Raw genomic sequence first — 21,473 nt, 5'->3', positions numbered from 1 at the left:
CTTCAAACATTTTGGAACCAATCATTTTACTTTACTCACAAAACTCAATAAAACTGAGACCGACAAAACAAGGTTTGACTACCAACCCAATACCCACATCGAACGGCCTAAAGCAAGGTTGCCCTTTAGCAGCAACTCTTTACAACCTCTTTACATCAGACATTGAACAACATTTGACAAGCATTCAAACTAATCCACCGAAAATAAATTCAATACCAGTATCTCTTATGGCATATGCAGATGATATCATCCTGCTTGACAAAACTCCTTCCGGACTACAAGCTGCTTTGACATCACTCACCAACTACATGAATGAAAATGAATTAACAATTAACATCTCTAAAACAAAGACCATGCAGCTAACGAAACCACAATCAAAATCAAAACAACCTTATTTTATCATCAATGGACTACGATTAAAAAATGTCACAACCTTCAAATACCTAGGCATACTAATCAATCAAAGACCGAAGCACAATGGCTGGACAAAGTAGAACAAAAGGCTCAAACACTGGCACGGCAAGGATGCATTCTCCACAGGAAATATGGGAGATTTTCATTTAAACCGATCATTGCGTACTACCGGCAAAAATATATTCCGATAATAACATACGGAACTGAAGCAATGATGAACACAGAAAAAGTAAACTGGGCAAAATTCGAGTCAATTTTCTAGCGCAAGATACTATCTCTCTCGCATTCATATCCAATGCCGAGAATACGATATGAACTAGCAACACAATCCATCGGATCTATCGTATGCTGGAAACGACTAGATATCTACCACAAAATACTATCGGACGCCAAAACCCCTGCTATTCAAATCCTGAAAACCCAAATAAACACCTTCAACAACACGGTGTTAGAAAAATGGAAAAAATCTATTACTAAAGAAATCGAGCAGGAAGAGATATCAGAGGAACTCTTAATCATGCGCCCCCAACATGCCAAAACCAAACTGCTACAGAACGACTGGATCAAAACCATCCAACAGAAAAACACCTACAAACAAACGCTCCAATGTAACAAAGACAACAGAAAAATACAAGAACCACAGCCGTACCTGCTATTATTTCCTGATCAAACCATCAGATCCACATTTATAAGAATCCGGCTGGACATCTTACCAACAAAATCCTACCTCGCCATAACACGACAAATCCCGAAAGAACAACATTTCTGTCGCTTCTGCAAAATTGAAACCACACCGGAAATCATATTCCATCTGGTTATGGAATGCCAGTCACTTGCTCACCCACGCAACCAATTTGGCTCTTACTTTGATCTGGCTACACAACAAATGAACACAGAAGAAAGATGGGCTACCATTCTCAGTGGAACCAACAACAAATACATATATACAATCGCCCTCTTTCTGTCCAGTATCCTTGATCTAAACAGGAAAAAACTTTGAACTATACCAGAGCCTGGTTGTCATCTTTCTCTCTTTTTTTATTATTTTTTTTTTTATTTCTCTCACACAACTCTTTTTAATTTTCTTATTACCCCACATATGTTTCACCACGATGGAAAAGTTTGAGAAACAAACTAAAACATCAAAAAAATAAATAAATACAAGGAAAAACGTAATTCCATGCAGAAAAAACAACACCCTTATGTGTACCACTGCCCCTGATAAGAGTCTTGATACACCTCAACCTGCTGAAGCGAACAACGTGATCACTGTGACATCCGATCCACAAGTTGCACCAACAATAGAAGATCAGTCTGAATGTAATCATCCAAGTAAAGCACAACCTGGATCGGGTGTTCCACTACTAAACACCATTTCACAGGTGGCCGTTGTGGAGAAAGACCAAAACATAAATGAAGCTATTGTACCTCTTTCCAAAGGAAATGTCAACACCTTTGGTATTTTTACTGGGGCTGCAAAACTGTCATGAGGCGCCGGTTCCGTTGGACACTGTGGCACCGTTGGAGGCATGTCGCTTAAGTCCGAATGCCTCCTTCCAACATGGCGCCTCCGAATTCTGACAGTGGTTGAGTCTCGTATGTGTCACCTGACCGCTTGGCTCCACCTCCACGGTCGCTGAACGCTCTTCTACCTGGGAAACCCGGAAGACGTTGCGTTGCTACTCCTGTATGGAAACGCTCTGTGAGTTCGAACTGCCCTCTACTACTTTTTCCTGTAAACAGATCTCTGTATACTCTTACACCTCTAACCCCTCTCGTCTCGTATTATCCTCTGTAGAACCCTCTTGATAACTCGCAGCTACCAGCTCGACAGTGTGTTATTTCCTCTAAGATCCCACTCCACAGGTATATCACTTAGTTTTTCCCATTTACTATCCACACGTCCTGACTTCCTCTAACATATTCTTTTCGTTATCAGACCTGAATCCCCTTTCAGTGCAGTTACGAGACTAGTTCCGCTTCACCTCAGGCGGTTCCGGAACGGCCCGCCAACATCCTATGAAGCCGAGAGAAAGACGATCCCTTCTATTTTCAGTCCATTGTCTCCGTACTCTAGGTAATATATATATATCTATTCTGGGGATCATTCGTGCTCATCGTATCCCCTTTCCCTCACGTAATCCATATTATTCCTTTACTCTAGAGTGAGACCGTCCGGCTCTCTGGACACACTCCCCTTCCACCTTTGTCATCAGTCGACAGTCTAAGATCTCTGTCAGGTACTTCCACGAATTCTCCCTGAATTATATAGATTTATATCTCTTTTCCTGGTACTTTACTCATCTTCTCCCCTTCACCACCACAGTTAACAGCCTACGCCCACGACCTTCAAGTTGCCAGAAGAAACTTCTGTCCAGCTGATTCCAATCCGGATTCCACCCCGAAGAACGTCCAGAAGCGAAGGACCAGGGTTTTATCCCCCAGAGGGTTTGCCTGGGGAGTCTGGAACACTGCGACTGTTTATCGGTGCGGAGGCTCAGGCTTCTCAGGGCGATTCTTACTATACTGCAGAGTCTGATCCGTGTGTTCCGGAAGGTGGGTTCTTTACTTTACTCACTTACCTGCCAGGATTGGAGTTATTTCCACGATATGATAACAAAAACAGATTGAGTCCACGGCTCCATCCAAACTGTGTGACAAATCTACAATAGCCCCTTTTGACAAAACAAATACCGAATAAGAGGCAGACAAACACGAGCAAAGCCCGAACGAAAACCAAACAGTTTGTGAGGAATCTTTCGATGCCACAAAAGCTCGGTCTCTTTTTGCGTAATGCATTGAATGCTCAACAGGATGAGCCAGATAGTGTGCCACCTAGAAAATCAGCGTTGAAAGAAATTCCAAAATCAAATGTGGCGGAAATACCAAATCCAAATAAAAGACGAAGAATTGAATCTGACTCTGGTTCAAATATGACTGATCTAAGTGTTACTGACTTATGTGATCTTTCCACATACTCAGTTGAATCTGATGAACTGAAGCAGCCAGTACAGGTGGACGAAAGCTCTCGTCCCGTTATAAAGATCTTCCAAGGCCCGAGAAAAATTCATCACGCACAAAAATCCAAAGCCGGTGATACTAACAAGCAAGCAATGAGTGCAAATTTTAATCCCTCATGTGAAACAGATGACGGATGAAGTTGGTACCCAACAAATAAGATTGATCTCAACAAAGCTAAATACTAAAATGACGGCGGCTCAATGGAAAAAGCAAAAGCAAATGAATCCAAAAGAAACTATGCCTTCGAAATCGGCACAGGAACAAAAGCTTTGGAGAATCAGACTTGAGAATATTTTCTCTGACGCAAATGAAGTAAATCTAAATTTCAGAAATGTGATGCGGTTGTTACATAACTTTCCACCTCTATGAACGATAACTTCCAATGATATATCCATTGTGGAATACATCAATGAGGACTCTCTGGATATGGTTTACCTGCACATAAACTCTCAGGCCATTGAAAATGCTTTACTTGCAGCAAAAGACGAACTGCTGTCGTACGGTTTTGATTTGACATTAGAAGCCAAACAACCGAGAGAAGGAAGTGCAAAAGCAGTGCCATATGACCGAGAGCAAACTCACGAACAAAGACGAGAAGCTCTAAGGAAACAATTTAACATAAAGGAGGGAACAGTTGTCAATCAAAAAGCCCCCCTTCAATCTGTTCCACATAACTTTTCCAACAGAGCTTAGCTATTGCAAACTATTAAAGAAGATGTGAATGTGCAACTATCATGGAACACTAGAGGTTTTTCGGCATTTGTTTCAGAATTTTGAAGTTTCTCTGGAAAAAATGTTTGCAGTATGTCTCCAGGAGACATGGCTGCGGAAGGTGCCCTCCAGAGATGGGTATTCTATTGTTTTGAATCCGGCTGGAAAAAATCAGCTTGGTCGCCCGTTCTCTGGGCTACTGACTATGATAAACAATGCCTCCGGATGGTAGAGTCTGCATTCTTTTTCTCCAAATCTGTTTGTGCAGGGAACAACTCTCCAAAACAAATGCGGACCCAGTGCAACACTCAAGTACTTATCGCTGATTAATACTTACTGGAACACAGCGATGATCTCTTCACGTCACTTCATACAATCGATAACAAAATTGATCGATGATAGTATGGAACTGCTGTCTAAGCTTCAAGTGATAGTATGTGGCGATCTGAATTTCTCATGGTTTGATGATCACAGTACTATGATAAATTATAAGTATCAAGCCTTCACCACCTGTAGAGGCAACCAATTTCAGTCAGCAATGAGTGCCAGGAACTGTTATATGTTAAACGGTCAAACAAAAGGAGACTGTCCTCCGAACTATACATGGCAGCGTGATGGCAGTGAAAAAATCATCGATTACTTTTGGGCATCAAATACTATGTCAAATGAGATTGTACAGCTGAAGATTCTGAAATCAATACTTAGCGATCACAATCAGCTTGAACTAACTCTAAAGGCTTTTTCGTCAACAAATGAAGAGCGATTCACACAGCTAGTCGAGGTAAATCAAAGAGGCAATCGACTAAAAATAAACAATAATCAAATGAAGAGATTAAATGAAATGATGTCCTCACAAGATGTGGCACCACTTGACAAATTAAATTATACTGCTCTGTTGGCAGACTTTCAAACAAAGTTCAACCATCCAACCAGTTGCACATATATAAAAAAAAATGAATTTAGTGCACTGGTGTCCCAAAAAAAGAAACAATTGCAACGTGATATGAGAAAATTAAAAAAAGGCTCAGACCCAAATAAACCGACGCAAATGAAACAGCTTAAGGCGAAGTACCGTAACTGGTTGAAATGTTTTACAACTATGAGAGACCAAGAGCGAGGAGAGCGAATTCTAAAGCTAATTATTTGTCATCAGACAAAGGAATTATGTAATATCATAAACAACAAAGCTATATTCCAGAAAGCAAAGACTCACCATGGTATTTCTAAGGCCAGTTGGGAACAACACTTTGCTAAGGTCTTTGGAATTAATGTACACCAGATGAGCGATGAAACGCCCGTAGTCGTCCATTCCTGGAACGTAATCGAATCGAGAGAGGACATATCAACAGCAATCAAACAGCTAAAAAACTCTCGAGCGGCTGGACCTGACGGCCTTACCAACGTCATATTAAAAGCAAATAATGAGCATTGCACAACTTTCATTTATCAACTGTTTCGAGTGATAGCTACCACAAAGCCGATCCCTGAATCTTGGAACTTTGACATTATAGTTCCTATTTTTAAAAAAGGCAGCCGAGATGACCCAGCGAACTACCATCCAATTGCCCTATTGCCCTATTGGATATTGTGGGTAAGATCTTTGCGTCCCTTTTACAGCAGAAGCTGTCAAAGTGGGCTAGTATCTCAGGCCACTTTGATATATGTCAGACAGGTTTCACCAAGGGTGTTGGAACAGAAGTGAACCTGACTATATTGAATCTGCTGAAACTTGAAGCCCTACAACAAGGCAAAAATCTGTTTATCGCATTCATTGACATGAAAAAAGCGTTCGATTCACTTGACCGATTAAAACTATGGGAAAAATTGAAGACCTGGTCGTGTCCGCTTGAATTATTGCAGCCAATAATGGCCCTCCATAAAGAAACTTCGATCAGAGTGCAAATTAACGAAGCTGGTGAGCTCACTGAGGAAATAATCACCAACAAGGGAGTTAAACAGGGGTGCCCCCTGGCTGCCCTCCAATTCAAATTATTTATATCAGATGTTTCTGAAGCTTTTTCTCAGACACAATGTTTTCCTCCAAAGATCAACAGCCATACTATCAGTTGGACAATATATGCGGACGATATTGTCCTAATGGACTCAACACCAATTGGCCTTCAGAGACTCCTATTGGCTCTAGAAAAGTATTTAAGTGACAACTCTCTGCAAAACAATGTGGAGAAAACAAAGATCATGTCGATTAGAAACACCTCAAAAAGACTAATCAAAAATTTCAGATGGAAATTTGCAGAAGTTCAGATACAACACGTACCAACTGTTCGATATCTAGGCATCCTATTCAATACCTCTATTAGAGAACATGAAGGGATGTCTGATCTTAAACAACGTATGTTGACCTTTTCACTGCAAGGGGCTAAGCTTCATGCCGAATACGGGAAGTTCACTCTAAAACCTGTATTAACTTTTACATTCAAAAAGTGATCCCGTCGATCACCTTTGGAGCCGAGGCCGGCTGGAATCTAGACTATCATCTGTGGTCAACTCTTGAAGGTTTGTTTTGGAGACGTATCCTCAAGCTTCCAAAAGGCGTCTCAATGATTTGAATTGGGAATCGAATCTATGTACAACATAGTTGTTTGGCCCACCGTCTCAACGGTGGGCCAAAAGCAATATCGTGGTATTCTGCAAAATTGGTTCATCAGACTAAAAATGATCTTAGAATTTGCAGATATTAAGTGGGAAACACTCTTAGCAATGCCCCAAATCGCTAAACAGAAACTAAGAAAATGGAACTGGATACAAAACTCAGAACAAAGAAACATTCTGTCTTCGTCGATTGATTTAGGGCCTCTAACTAACTGTTTAGATCGTCTGCCCAGATATCTTCTAAAATTTCCTTCAAGAAAATATTGCAACCAATTCATGAGACTGCGTTTAAATGCATACACAACTAAGGAGATCCAATGGAGGCAAAGAGTCACTAACATCGATAATAACCTCTGTAGGTTCTGTGAACAATCAGTTGAATCAGTGAAACATCTGATCACTGAATGTCATAAATTAACGCAGTCACGAAATCGCCACCTTGGACCTTTTGCTCCGGTAGATGAAGACATGGACAAATGGTGGCATTGGATTTTGTCTGGAACTAATGTACCCCTGCAAAAACAAAGAGGTGATGGCTGGAAGGTTTAGACTGAATCTTAACCACTGGCATTGCTCGGGGCAACCCTCCAGACCATCGTTCTTCGCCTGCCAAGCCATTACAGAAGGGGAAAGACCATATGCAAATCAGGCTTGGCCCCACCCCAAAAGGGGCAGTCCAGCCCGAACTGCTAGGTCACATCCCTTCTGCACGAGACCACAAGCACCCCCAAACATGTTTCGACCTTTTTGGGCCTCATCACATGTGCAGTATGTGAATTTTTGGAAAACAATCGGAGAGGAACTGTCCTAATTTGGAAATGCCTTCCTATATTCTCTTATGTTAATGTCAAGAATGTCTTTGTTGCTGCAACTGTTTTCTTGTGTTTTGTGTGAAAGTTGGAACTGCTTTTTCATTGTAATTGAAGTTTATATATAAACTAATTGTTACAATTAAAATTAAAAACATTTTTTTAAAGAAATTAAGATTCTGGGGTCTGCTGTGCCAGAGCAAAGTGTAGCTCTGAACAGAAGCAAAGTCTGAGGCCAAGTCACCAACATCCTGTGCCACTCTCCTAGAGTTTTGTTCGAGAAGGAGTGTCAGATGGAACACGAGTTGACGCTGTGTTCGGGACATAGCCAGTAGATTCACTCGGTATGCTGGTTCTCTGCGTAGATATTTTTTAAGTGGGAGGTGGGACATGCCTTGAAAATACTTTTCTTAGCCTTTGGATCAGGCATGGTGGGATAAAGCAGCAGCCTCCACAGGCCTCAGCCCTGAGGTGTCAAAGAGTTACCCAGCAGTGGAGCACCAAGGATGTAAAAACACTCCCATCCACCACAAAAGAAAAATACTTATCTGAAGCTTTCAGAAATGTTCAAAACATTTTGAAAATAGCAGCAAATGATATGTAGTCAAATGAAGTACAGAACTTTAGAGCACTCCCAACACTTGAACATGCAGTAAAAAAATCTAAAGATGGCCTCCAGAGGTAGAGCTAATGGAGACTCTATGCCTACTGGTTGTGGGGCCAGATGACCCAAAATGACATTACAAGAACACAAAAATGACTGCAGTTTCAAATTCAAATGAAAACTGCTTTAATATTACAGAGGATTCCCAGCCTCACGCTGGGACAATTCAAAGAGAAGATGAATTTATGATTGATCCAATGCCTCAGAAGTTAAAATTGAAGCTGTTACACACTGAGGTTGGTTCTGGGAATGGTCGATCCATGGGTGTCTTTGCTAAATAAAATATGGGACGTGAAATTAAAAAGTATGACTATAGAGCTACTACAAAACAGCTTTGGCTGTCAGGGCGTTTTGGGGTTTTGAATGATGGATAAATGGCCAGCGTCATTGCAAAAGCAACAAAATAAAATGTAATAAAAAGATGAATTCAAAAAGGCACTGGAAGAGGGGAAAGTCGAACCCAGCTCTGATTGCTGCTCTTTTCTCAGAGTGCTCGACCAAAACCTTGTGCAAGGGGCAGAACTGCTTTCCTCAAACACTATACCATGGAATGTGTAGACAGGTGTAGATAGTTACTCTTTAGGTCTATGGGTGATAGGGGTAAAATAAATTGCTTGTAAAATGAGATTACAAATGTCGATAACATGAACTGTATTTTATGTAAAGCACTCTGCATCGGCCCTCAATATGTTCCTTGTACAGGGCATCTTGGCACGGAATGTAGTGATTTTTATTATGCATTGAAAAATAAATGTGCCAGCAGGTTTCTATGTACCAACCATAATAAACTAAATCTGAAATAACTGGCATACAGTCATTTAAATGCAACATGTTTCTATGCAGTCACACTTTATATTCTAACTAGCAAAAAGTACCCGTGCTCTGCACCGGTTCTGTAGACAGACATGATAACACTCTCATCAATGTGTATTTGTATTTATTTGTATTTTATTACATTTATAAAGCGCTCTTCGCCAAAATACCAATACAGTTACTGTACAATCAAAATGGAAAATGCAAACCAATTAAAACAGAAGAGGGGAAAACCAAGAATCAGTTACTGGAAAGACCGGATATGAGATGAGTTTTAAGATTAGATTGAAAAATGCAAAGAGAAGAAGTGCGGACAGAGAGGGAGGGAATTCCAGTGTTTAGGTGCAAGAAGGGCACAAGACAGGAAATGCAAAGAAGCACATGGAAGCTTTGCAACAGTGAGGAGAAAGTAATTCAGAGAGCGAAGAGAACGAGTAGGGGAGTAAAATTAGACCAGTGAAGAAAGATAAGGGGGGTGGGTTGGCTAGACCGTGAATACATTTACAGATAATCAAAAGAAAACGATCAAGACAAGACTCAAAAGGGAGAAGCGATACAGAAAGTCGACCCAGTGTAACTGAAGAATGAAGAGACAGAGAAAAAATAAGACGAACTGAGGAATTATAGATGGAACGAAGGGGAATAAGATGTGAGGCAGGAAGACCAAAAAGAAGTAAGGAACAATAGTCAATACGAGAGAAAACCAGACAGAAAAGAAGAAGCTCAGTGACATGAAAAGAGAGATAAGGGTGAGAACGACAAATGATAAACTGACTTCCATCATCTTTAGTGTCTGAAAACACACCTTCTGGATCCTCAAAATCATTGTCTATAACATGCTCCGAAATGTCCTCTATGGGTACCTGGGAAGAACCAGAAACAGCAGGAAGGCCATAAGGAGCCAGCATCAAGAAAGGCAGTTTGGGTCGAGGAGAGCCAGAAGTGGACAGAGCCCGTGGACGGGCAGTAGGAGACGAACAAACAGTCGAGGATCTCATATCCAACTAAATGGCTACTGTTGTCGATGGGGGTGTTTTGGTCATTGTCGTGGTTGATGTCTTGCTTGTCGACAGAATGGTGGATGACGATGTCATTAACGGAGTAGCTGACGGTGCTGCTAAAGGAGTGGTGGACTATGATGTTGATGGAACGGATGAAGAACAGTGTTTCATACCCATCGACGAAGAGAGTGTCAATCGAGTCGCTGTTTGCGTGTACAAATGCATCATGGCCGCTGATGGTGCTGTCAGGGGAAACTATCGACAAAGCAGTCACTGCGGCCATCGTAAGCCCAGGCTGTTTATGTGTTGACTTGGATATGTCACCTGCCTTGTCTGGGGCAGACTGATCATAGGTGGTATGCACTTTCTTCACCCTTTTCCCACCGGAAGCTTTCTCATGGGATCTTGATCTCTTAAAAAATGGATCAAGCTTCAGGGGTCTGCTGTGCCAGTGTCATGACCTACAAAACGTGCCCCTTTTGGACTTCCTGCTCCTTGTCTCAATGGGGCTTGCACTCCCTGGTACTCCCAACATGGCCGTCCAGTGTGAAACACCTTCCTCGCTCTACACGTTGGACGTAGCGTGTTCTATTAATAGACCACACCCCCGCGGCTCCACGCGTCTCAATGCTATTGCGAAGTAGCGACCAGACATGTGCTCCGTAGCTCGCGGTATTGTTATCCTTGATTTTATCCCACCCAACCCCATTCCTAGACCCTTTCCCTACTTTCTTGCTTCCTGGACTCATGTGCTGAGTAGCGCACTCTCTTAATTTCCCAGATTCCTGGATCGTTGCATCCCGTAACTTTGAACGCACGCTGGAGTCGGAAGAGACTCGTGCAGCCTTATTCAAGACCCGATCCGTCCGCAAGAACGCATTGACCAAGAAATCCAGCAAAGATCGGACTCAGGTGAGAAGGGGGGAACTCCTTGACAGCCAGAGCAAAGCGTAGCTCTGAACAGAAGCAAAGTCAGAGGCCAAGTCACCAACATCCTGTGCCACTCTCCCAGAGTTTTGTTCGAGAAGGAGTGTCAGATGGAACACGAGTTGACGCTGTGTTCGGGATATAGCCAGTAGATTCACTGGGTATGCTGGTTCTCTGCGTAGATATTTTTTAAATGGGAGGTGGAACATGACTTGAAAATACTTTTCTTAGCCTTTGGATCAGGCATGGTGGGATAAAGAAGCAGCCTCCACAGGCCTCAGCCCTGAGGTGTCAAAGAGTCGCCCAGCAGTGGAGCACCATGGATGTAAAAACACTCCCATCCAACACAAAAGAAAAATACTTATCTGAAGCTTTTCAGAAATATCCAAAACATTTCGAAAATAGCAGCAAATGATATGTAGAAAGTCAAATGAAGTACAGAACTTTAGAGCACTCCCAACACGTGAACATGCAGTAAAAAAAATCTAAAGATGGCCTCCAGAGGTAGAGCTAATGGAGACTCTATGCCTACTGGTTGTGGGGCCAGAGGACCCAAAATGACATTACAAGAACACAAAAATGACTGCAGTTTCAAATTCAAATGAAAACTGCTTTAATATTACAGAGGATTCCCAGCCTCACGCTGGGACAATTCAAAGAGAAGGTGAATCTATGATTGATCCAATGCCTCAAAAGTTAATTGAAGCTGTTACACACTGTTGGTGGTTCTGGGAATCGCCGATCCATGGGTGTCTGTGCTAAATAAAATATGGGACGTGAAATTAAAAAGTATGACTATAGAGATACTACAAAATAGCATTGGCTTTCAAGGCGTTTTGGGGTTTTGAATGATGGACAAGTGGCCAGCGTCATTGCAAAAGCAACAAAATAAAATGCAATAAAAAGGCAAATTCAAAAAGGCACTGGAAGAGGGGAAATTCAAACCCAGCTCTGATTGCTGCTCTTTTCTCAGAGTGCTCGGCCAAAACCTTGTGCATTGGGCAGAACTGCTTTCCTCAAACACTGCACCATGGAATGTGTAGACAGGTGTAGATAGTTAGTCTAGATAGTTAGTTAGAACAATGGTCAATACGAGAGAAAACCAGACAGAAAAGAAGAAGCTCGGTGACATGAAAAGAGAGATAGGGGTGAGAACGACAAATGTTAAACAGAGCATAACGACAGGAATGGGCAGGAGAAATATCTGAGGAAAAAGAATGAGAAGTTTCAAAGATAACACCCAAATTACAAGCAGAGGAAGAAAAAGGTAGAGAAGAAGAAGGAAAAGAAAGAGCGGGAGGAGGAAGAGTTGAAGGTATAGTGGTAGCAGGAAAGAACAGAACCTGGGTCTTTGACGGATTTAAGTGGAGAAAATGAAATGACATCCAATTTTGAACAGCGGACAGATAGTTGGAAAAAGTAGAATGCAAAGTAGTATCAAATGCAGAAAAAAAAGAATATTTGAGTGTCGTCCGCATAAAGATGAAAAGAAAGATTAAAAGAAGAGATAAGCGCAGAAAGGGGGGCAGTGTAGAGTGAAAAAAGAAGGGAACCAAGAACAAAACCTTGAGGAACACCGCAGAAGAGAGGGAGTGGGGAAGGAAGTGTGTCCAGCCAATGTCACAGAGTCAGATCGGTGAGAGAGGTAAGAACAAAACCAATGTAGAACAGAACCAGATAATCCAAGAGTAGAAAGAGATGAAATAAGAAGAGAGTGATCAACTCTCATTTTCAAATGTTGAAAATCAATGATCCTGTAGGTTTTTCTGTAGGTTTTGTTTTCTATTTCGCTTATCGCTTGATGTGCACTCTGAAGTAAACTGCACTGAGAATGAGCACGTGTGGCCGGCTGACATAGCCCGGCGCAGACATGGAGGAGAGGCGAAAGTTGGCGTGTTGCAGCATACTGCGACATTCGGTGCGCTCTCGATACCCGTCGTCTCACCCTGGCACGTTGTTGTAGTGAAAACATCTCGGAAACGGTGTGTCCTAGGGCCCTGAGAGATGGTTTTCAAGGCCCTGAGTTTTGGTCCTCGCGTTGAGATACTTAAAAAATGAGCTTTGTCCAGTCCTTCTACGACCACATTGATGTTTCGCTGATTCCAGGCAAATGTCTCATGTGTGAAGGGGCTTAAATACAGGGAAGGGGATGGGGTGTCCAAATGTCACAAAGCCAGTAATGTCCAGAGGGTCATAACAGGTAACAATGCAAAATGTGGTGCAGATTGGTGGAACAGTGTGGAATTGTATAAGGAAGAAACTAACAGATTTTCTGCTTCATATATAGAGGCCTTTTTGTAATATGAGTTTTTATTTTCAAATGAAACACAGAGGAAACACAGGAGATTGGTATGCTTTGTGAACATGGGTGCAAGAACCGCTAACATGTGCCTGCATGCATGTTTAGGAAGCATTCGGCCTCTCTCAAGCAAACAAGGGTTTCCAATCAAAATGCAGAATAACATAGCCCTACACTGAAATGCTGTGGACTACAATATCCAATGAGGGTATCACCGGTAAAAGTAACTGTGGGGAGGATTTTTTTTCTCTCCCACTACCCAGCACATTCCCCATATATTCCAGAACTGGAGTTTGCTTGCATAATTATATCAATCCTACAAAATACTGTGAAGGCTATTTAGTGGAATAAAATAAACATTGTTGGAATATTAGCCACAGGACAGGCGTTCAATGATTGTTTAATCAGTCTTTGAATTTTAAATATTTGATTCTTGACACAATTTTTCCACGTATGCTATTACTGTCAAACCGAAGAAAAGGGCATCATTAATAGTATTAATTAAAGTCCATTTTGGACGCGTTTTCCCTTACCTTGCTTGGAACATTTGTTTGTTTGTTGCCCGTGAAGTGAAATCTGAATCTTTTCTGCAGAGGAGCCAGCATGATCTGCATGGGAAGGATAATGGGAGGGGTTGAGGGGAGAGAGTACTTCTCAGGGAGTTGTTTTGGTTTGGTGAGTAGTTCATCTCTAGGTTTCCAGAGTTAAGGAAAATGTAAAATTGAGAATGTAGAGCAAAACCCTGCCACATACAAATACAATTGTCTACAAAATAATACTCAACAGAGGTCCATGTGATAACAGTTTCGTAGCTGAAACTGTAAATAGGAAACCTTATAATCATAAAGAATCAATGTTGCTAAGCTTTAAAGCACTGAAAGCATTGTTTGCAGAGAAAATAATGAAGTGGAGCATGCTTTGACAAAGGAGGAAAGGAAAATTATGTATCATGGCTGCTAAAAGATTCCTCTGCAATGGAATCCGTTACAGAAAAATATAATTACCAGACCTCGATACAATCAGGAAAAAAAATACACCTTTGCCAAGGAGGTTTATGTCTTAAAAGAAATAAGCAAAACATGTCATTGACACCAATGAAGGTTAAATTAAATGAATCAATTATGACTGGAGACATGCTTTTAATACTAATCGGGGAAATTACATTTATGAAAGATTTGCAATGGCTGGCACCAGCACAAACCTCCCACGATATTGACAAAATCCGATTATGGTCCATGTCATGGAACGGGGGCTGTAAAATAAAGTTTACATTATTTCGTTTACTTGCATATGGTTAATGAAATAACCCTTGCAAAAGAAAGAAAAGCAATCATGAAAGTCATTACATATAATTCAATTCAGTACATTACAAACACTCAAACGAATAAAAGTTAAAACAACTAACATTCATACTAAACCAAACATAAGCAATTTCATTTGATACATTACAAATTTAAACACTTTAAAACTGATATATCCAAGGAGGGCTCACAACTGTTTAGGATCCTTGACCAAAACCATTCAGTGTTAAATAAATGTTCATCTAAAACAAAACGCCCAAAAAGTTAATGCGTGATTCAGACAAAGCTGGACATTTGGTTAAAAGATGATGGATTGTTTCAGTTTGCAAATAACAATAGCTACAAAGACACAAATTGTGTTGTATTCCTTGTCTAGCACCCATTACCTCTCTAGTAGAGAATACGTTAAATTTAAAACGGAACATTTCAGATCGATGGTTCTGTGATGGGTGCTGCATAAGGTAAAAAGGTATCTCATTGAATGCTCTCACTTCGTACTCTAAATGGTAAAACAAATGATATTCCAATACTGTTTCTCTATTCTTAATCCAATCTATCCATAAAAAATGTCCTCTTCTTGTCTATTAACAGAGCAAAGAGTTTCTTAAGATCCAAATCATAATCAGCCAGAAGTTTAATATTTGATTGGAACCATTCAATCAGGACCGTGGAGGTGTTGCAAAACAACACAGTGTGTAGTTCAGACAGCTGTGAGAAACCAAGGGGTGTCTCTCCTGCTAGTCCTAGGAGATCTCTCTCTAAGGTGTCGAGAGCACGGCCATCGCCTTTGGATCCAGACCCTGGGGGTGGACCAGTGCGGGAGGATCACCTGGGTAAGGGGTCTTCAGGGAGTAGGGGTGAGGCAGCCGATGGTGAGACGCGGTATTCCTCTCTTTCCAGTACCCGTGATCCCAACCCACCCTCTTTCTACACAAACACTGGGCCCAAGGAAGAGGGTGACAGAGTAACAATGCTAACTCTTACACAGCGCATTGGACATGTCCTGCTAATTGGGTCAGGCAAAGTCAGGCACTTGACTCTAAGTGCATACACCCGATACCAATTAGCTCTCCTCACACAGATAAAAGGCAGAACATCGAGACACACTAGGAGCATGGTGGAACACGAGCACAAGCAAAACATCCGGGCAGAAGGCGAACCTACTGGAGCAGAGCAACGGACCCAAAGACGAGAGCCACGGGTGGAGAAGCCCAGGAGTTCCCTGCAGGAGGTTGTTGTCTCCAAAAGGCTGTGAAAGACACGTAGAAAAGGCCGAATCCCAAATCAGAAGGCTGCATTGTGTTTCAAGGATGCCAGCGACTCTCCCGGGTGAACGGCAGAGTTGGGGAGGCGAGACCAAGCCTGTGGCACTTACCTTGACTCGTGAACTGGAAGACAAGAAAGACCAGAAAGAAATGCACACAGCTGGTGAGTTGGCAAGCGACATGAGAAACCAGTGTATGCTAAAGAAAGATTGAAGGGGCAACATTATATTGCACAGTTAAAGGCTGCACGCGTGTGGATGAGACACAAAGAAAGGCAGACCTGCGAATGAACATTGAAGTAACGATCGCTGTAAAGTCAGCGATACGGAGTAACAAAATGGTCCGGCGAAAGAAGTAGCCCTCTTGAAAGTCTCTGTGAAAGGTGAAAGCTCTGTAGCGATAAAGTGAATAAACTGTAAAAATCGAGGTAATTGAAATTAACCCTGAGAAAAGGGGAAAGTAAAAGATGAATGTTGAACTTTGGTGCATAATACCGTGAACTACACAGACCAGGAAGCACTGGGGCAAATAACATAGGATTATGAATTGAAAGCTGGAAAGTCGAAGTGGTCCTGCGGAGGTCTGCAGAAAAAAAGCCACCGCATTCAAAAGGTTTTCGACATCCGAGCCCAACAGAGGGAGGACGGAGGTGTAATAAGTTAGGGGAATTAAGCTTGGGGAAGGGAGCCCTTGTACGTGTTTTGTTTTGCTGTGAAAAGTCTGAGACCCAGCTGAGGGGGACCATTGTGAACTTTTTGTCGAACTGTGTTTTAGAACCAGGAAAGAGAGATTTTAACGTGAAATGCCATGCGGGCCTCGTTCCACGTTTTGAACTGCCTATTGTGTTAAGAGCCTGAGCCAGAGTGTGTCATCTTGCCTACAGGGACCACTTACTCCGTGATGTCCAATGTGGGGAGTAGAGCTGACTCAGTCACATTTATTCTTTATATTCGAACAATGACTTTCCTTTGCAAACATATTCTCCTTTTTACATTTTTTGTACAAGATATAGGGCAGGATTAGGCTTTTGTTAGTATAGGACATTTTAAATTTGACTGACTCAACTAGGACTGTTTCATTTATTATCTGATGGTCAAGACTACTCCCATCCTGGTGGTGCCAGAGAGCCCGACTGTGATGGCGGCTCTTCTGTGAGCTCTGTAAAAAGAGCTCCCAAAAATCCTGTAAATCAAACGTCTAAAGTGTCAATTAAGACAAATTAAAATCACCAAGAGTCTCCTGCGTGGCCCCGATCCCAAGCTGTGAGCAGGAAGGCGTGGGAAGCCACCCCGGCACTGTGCGAGCGGCGGCTGTCGTGAGGTGGGAACGCAGACAAGGCCACGGAGGAGAAACAATGGCCGGCGAGAAGACAGCAGTGGTGCCAGAGTTCCGCCTGAGAAGCCAGTGAGGCGACCCGGGCTCCATGAGTGGCCGAGTGACTGGTAAAGCTCGTTCCCATGTTCCCCGGACTGCAGCGGCACTGCCCGGAGGAGCCCGTGCAGGCTCGAAAGTCACGGCACCAAGGACAACATCGAGGCTGAGTCAGGTCAAGCAGCGTAGGGGGAGAAGCGGCCCACACACGGATTAGTGTGGGAAGTGACCAGGGGCCCTGCGGAGCTGCCCGAACGGCCGACGAGCTGAGATGAGCAATTTAAGAGGAGTCGGTGTGTATAGCGTGGCACTGACCCGAGCCGGTCGAGTCAGCAGCAGTCGTGCTCGCACCGTGGAGCTCACGGCTGCTCCTATCTGCCCGAGTGGACTTGAAGTCCCCAGCGATGCCCTAACCAGAAGCTTGGCGGGGGGGAGCAGAGGCAGTGTGGAGCCCGCTCCAGGCACCCAGAAGAGGGAGGCCGGGTCGGCCTATTGCTGTGGGGGCAGGCCAAAGGGATCCCATGGATACATGTGCTACACAGCATCAGAAGAACTTGCAGTGCTCTGCCAGTAGTCCTAAAACCGCAGGGGGCGGTGGGCTACCAAACTCCAGCGAAACACAACAGAGGAAGGGGGGTGCCTTTCTCCCACCGCCCCCCGGCTACGCACTGTGGCATTGAGCCGTTCCTCTGCCCGGGTAACAGCGTAAGAATCTGGCTGGAGTAACAACCACTTTCAAAGCAGGCTCAGCAGGGAGTCCGAAATCCTCGCCCCACGCGGCTCTCTACAGGCGGAGAGATCCATCAGACAGAACTGTTGGACTGAAGCAGGAAACAAGAATCAGACCTAGGTTTGGAAGCAGTTTGGAGCCCACCCCCGGTCCACAGTAAAGCTCTGACCTCGGGCGCAGAAGTCGTGAGGACCACCGGAGCAGCGAGGGGCAAAGCCAGCTGCTAATGCGCAACCCTGCAGTACTGAGACGAAGTAATCTCAACCGACACACTACACAGGTGAAAAGCCCTGCCGGAGAGTCAGTAGTGGCAAGGCAGCGTGGAATACAAAAACAGCAGCCGTAGCGGCCTTTGCAGCAGCCAGGGGACATGCCGAAAGCCAACACACAGCCACCAAACGGCTCAACCAGGCCGAGGACAGTTAGGTCACCGCCAGTGGGGGAGACACTGCAGGCAAATCGGTAGCATAGCACAACCCTGAACAACCTGCTGGCACACAGAGGGCGAACAGTAGTTAGCTGGTTCCACTAGCCAGCTAAAGCCCCATCCATCAGACGCTTCACATAGTGGGAACAAGCCAAGCCCAAAGGCAATAATCAGGACCCGACAAAGTTGGTCAATGCATGGTGAAACCGCACCCAAGTAGCGATCTACCTGCTTGGTAAAAATAAGGACTGGGTCGATTGCACCGATCATCTGAAGGAAACTCTACAACAGCAGAGGGAGGCAGGCTGCACCTACTGTATTCACGCAACGGACCCCAGAAGACCTTGCCAACATAGTCGAATCGGATAAGAGCCTGGGCCGATGGGACAATAGCCTGACTTCTTGGGAATCACCATAGGTGGGACACACCGGGTGATACCGTAGTGAAAGGGAAAAGAGCATCATCAGGAAAGCTTCCCCAGAAACAGAGTGCCTCGGAAGTGAACGGGAACACCACAATTGGGGCAGCTCGACAGAAGCGGAGGCACCAATTTAGTCCTCAAACGGGCAAATAGTACCAACCCAGGTCAGGCAACAGTCGGGAAACCCTAACGGAAGGCACTGCCAGCACTAAACTTACCCAAAAAGGGTGCACAACAACACCCCCGACTAGCCCAGCCTTTTATCAACACTTGGCAAGAAAAGCCCCAGAAATAGATATCTGTTAGATCCTGCTAGACCTTAAAACTGGCATAGGAGGCCTCAACTCCAAACTTGACTCACTATCCTCAAAAGTTGACATGCTACAACACAGGCTGGATAAGCATGGCGACAGATTGGACACAGTAGAACAGTAACAGCCAAGAATGAAGACTTAGAGGGGGAGAACTCATAATAATATTCACATGGTCAGGGTGAGAGAGCGGCAGAGCCTTCACAAGATGGAAGAATTCATGGCAGCTATGTGTAAAGAACTGTTTGGGGAACCTTCACTATCCCAACTGTTCATAGTCGAGAGAGCCTACCGCATTCCTGCCACGCGCCTGACCCCACGTGCGGCCCTATGCCTAATTATTGCAAGGCTGCTCAATTATAGAGACCGCAACACTAGTCTTCGACTGGCCAGAGAAAAGGGGGAACTTCAATATGACAGAGACAAGATTCAAATATACCCTGACTTCTCAATGGCGGTACAGGCGTCACGTAGGTTATTTCACCAGAGGCCACAAGCTCCTTCCTCGACAAGATTGGCGGTCGCCCACCTCGTGACAGTCCGAGACCCAGGAGAGAGGAACGTGCCCAGAGAGACCCAGTCTGAAGCTATGTAACTTACAACAAATAAGGTAGCAATACTGCAAACGCTAGCCTTTGACGACGGATGACTCTGTAGGTAAAAAGTCGCAATGAAGGGTCTGCCAGCTATAATACACCTCAAAAATAAGATATAAAACACCACAGGTGCACATATACCCTAATTAGGAAGGGAGATAGCAGACTCGGCCGGGCACTAGTGCCCCGAGCTCAGCACTGTACAAGGATTATGGGTCAAGGGGGAGGGAAACTTTAACGGGCGGGTTCAGGGATGCCCGTGTGGGAGGGGAAACGGGAGGCACACAGGAAAAAGGGATGGGGAACAATGGGTGGGAAGGGGGAAGTTTAGGAGTAGTAGTAGTTGTTGGCAGTCTGGTCCTCGCCAGTTCACCCCACTGACAAATACTATGATACGAGCAGAGCAAACTTACATATGGAAGGTAGTGGTTGAAAGGACCCAAGCCGCATCAAATAGATACACCAAGGTCCGATGGGGTTCAAAGTAGCAACGTGGAACATATGAGGGGGGGGGGCAATCCGGCCAAAATTCAGAGAATATCCCTGCTAGGGAGAATTCTCTGTATAGGCTAATTTCCCAAACCTAGGGAGTCCCCTAGCAGCTTTGCTGGATTTTTGGGGTTTATTTTTTTCTCCTGCTAAGAGTGAGACTCTTTTTCTCCCACTCTTAGGCATGATTTGAGAATGTCCTTTGACTTTGTAATGTGTTTTATGGGCTATGGGGTCTTTTTACTCCATAGGGCTTCATGTGTTATTGGGATGTGTGTTACACAGCACCCTCAGTGCAGTAACACAGGGGTGTCATAGTGACCGTCGTAGTGACCCCCAAACATAGACTCCATACCCTGGGACTGACTACTGTCTCCCAGGGCATGTAAAGTCACCATTGACTTTACTAGTCTTAAATTGAGAACAGAACCAGTACAAACCATCATATTGTGGAAGTACTGGTAGGGATAATTAGATTGCCCCTGGGTCTGTTTTTCGAGGGGGCACCGTGCAGTCCCCCCTCGTCGAGTTTCTGGCTGGTGGCAGTGGTTACCACGCGAAATATTCCACCAGAATATTTCCTATGGGATTTTCCCATTCATTTTAAACGCACCACTTTTTTGGTGCAATGTTAAAGATACCGCCGGGTTATTTATTTAATATTTATTCCCCGGTTGGATCTTTTTGCCAGGACTCGCTTTTAAAATGGCGTTTGTGTTCGCCTCTGTAACTCCAACCCAAGTCGAGCCCTTTGTTCCACTTTTGGCGGGCTTCTGCACAGAAGCCTCCAAAAGTGGTGCCACTCTGTCTGGGTCTACAGGATGTGTGGGAGGGGGATTAGGCACCCTGGACTGAGTTGACTTGGCAACTCAAGTCGCACTCTTGTGCGATTGGCCCAGTGGTGAGCCGCCCGGCTCACCACTTAGCATGTTTGAGTGACAGCTAGGACTGATGAATGGGGGTTTTCTGCATAAAAGCAGGGCTTTGGGGACTGGAACTTCAGATGTCGCCACAGGACCTAAAGAATCCGAAGATGGAGAAGCTGAGCCGACCTGCCACGATGACACCACCGGTGGAGCCCTGCTGAACCGACTCACCACTTCCCGACGACAGAGAAGATCTTCATCCTGGAGAGTCTTCTTCCTTTGAACTGGTGGGGTTAACCAGTTCGCCCTCTTTTTGCTTTCCTGGATCGTCTCCTGGTCGAATCGCCCGTGTCAAGCACCCCGGCAGCCGGATAGCCACGCTTCACCACTACCGCGAATAAAAGGGTAGTACCTTATAACCGAGAA

General features: G+C 44.1%; 1 protein-coding gene across 1 annotated transcript in view; it reads right to left on the bottom strand.

Moving 5' to 3' along the window:
* RINT1 (RAD50 interactor 1) overlaps positions 1-21,473 on the bottom strand; it is a 1,254,187-nt gene that overhangs the window by 706,693 nt on the left and 526,021 nt on the right. The window contains exon 6 of the mRNA XM_069629127.1: positions 13,803-13,959. Coding sequence (XP_069485228.1) covers positions 13,803-13,959 — 157 coding nt within the window. The remainder of the gene's footprint in view (positions 1-13,802; positions 13,960-21,473) is intronic.

This window comes from Ambystoma mexicanum, chromosome 12, assembly GCF_040938575.1.
Source record: "Ambystoma mexicanum isolate Mex_15411 chromosome 12, UKY_AmexF1_1, whole genome shotgun sequence".
Lineage (NCBI taxonomy): Eukaryota > Metazoa > Chordata > Amphibia > Caudata > Ambystomatidae > Ambystoma > Ambystoma mexicanum.
The sequence above is the reverse complement of the archived record's forward strand: the minus strand, read 5'-3'. Positions and strand labels throughout refer to the sequence as shown.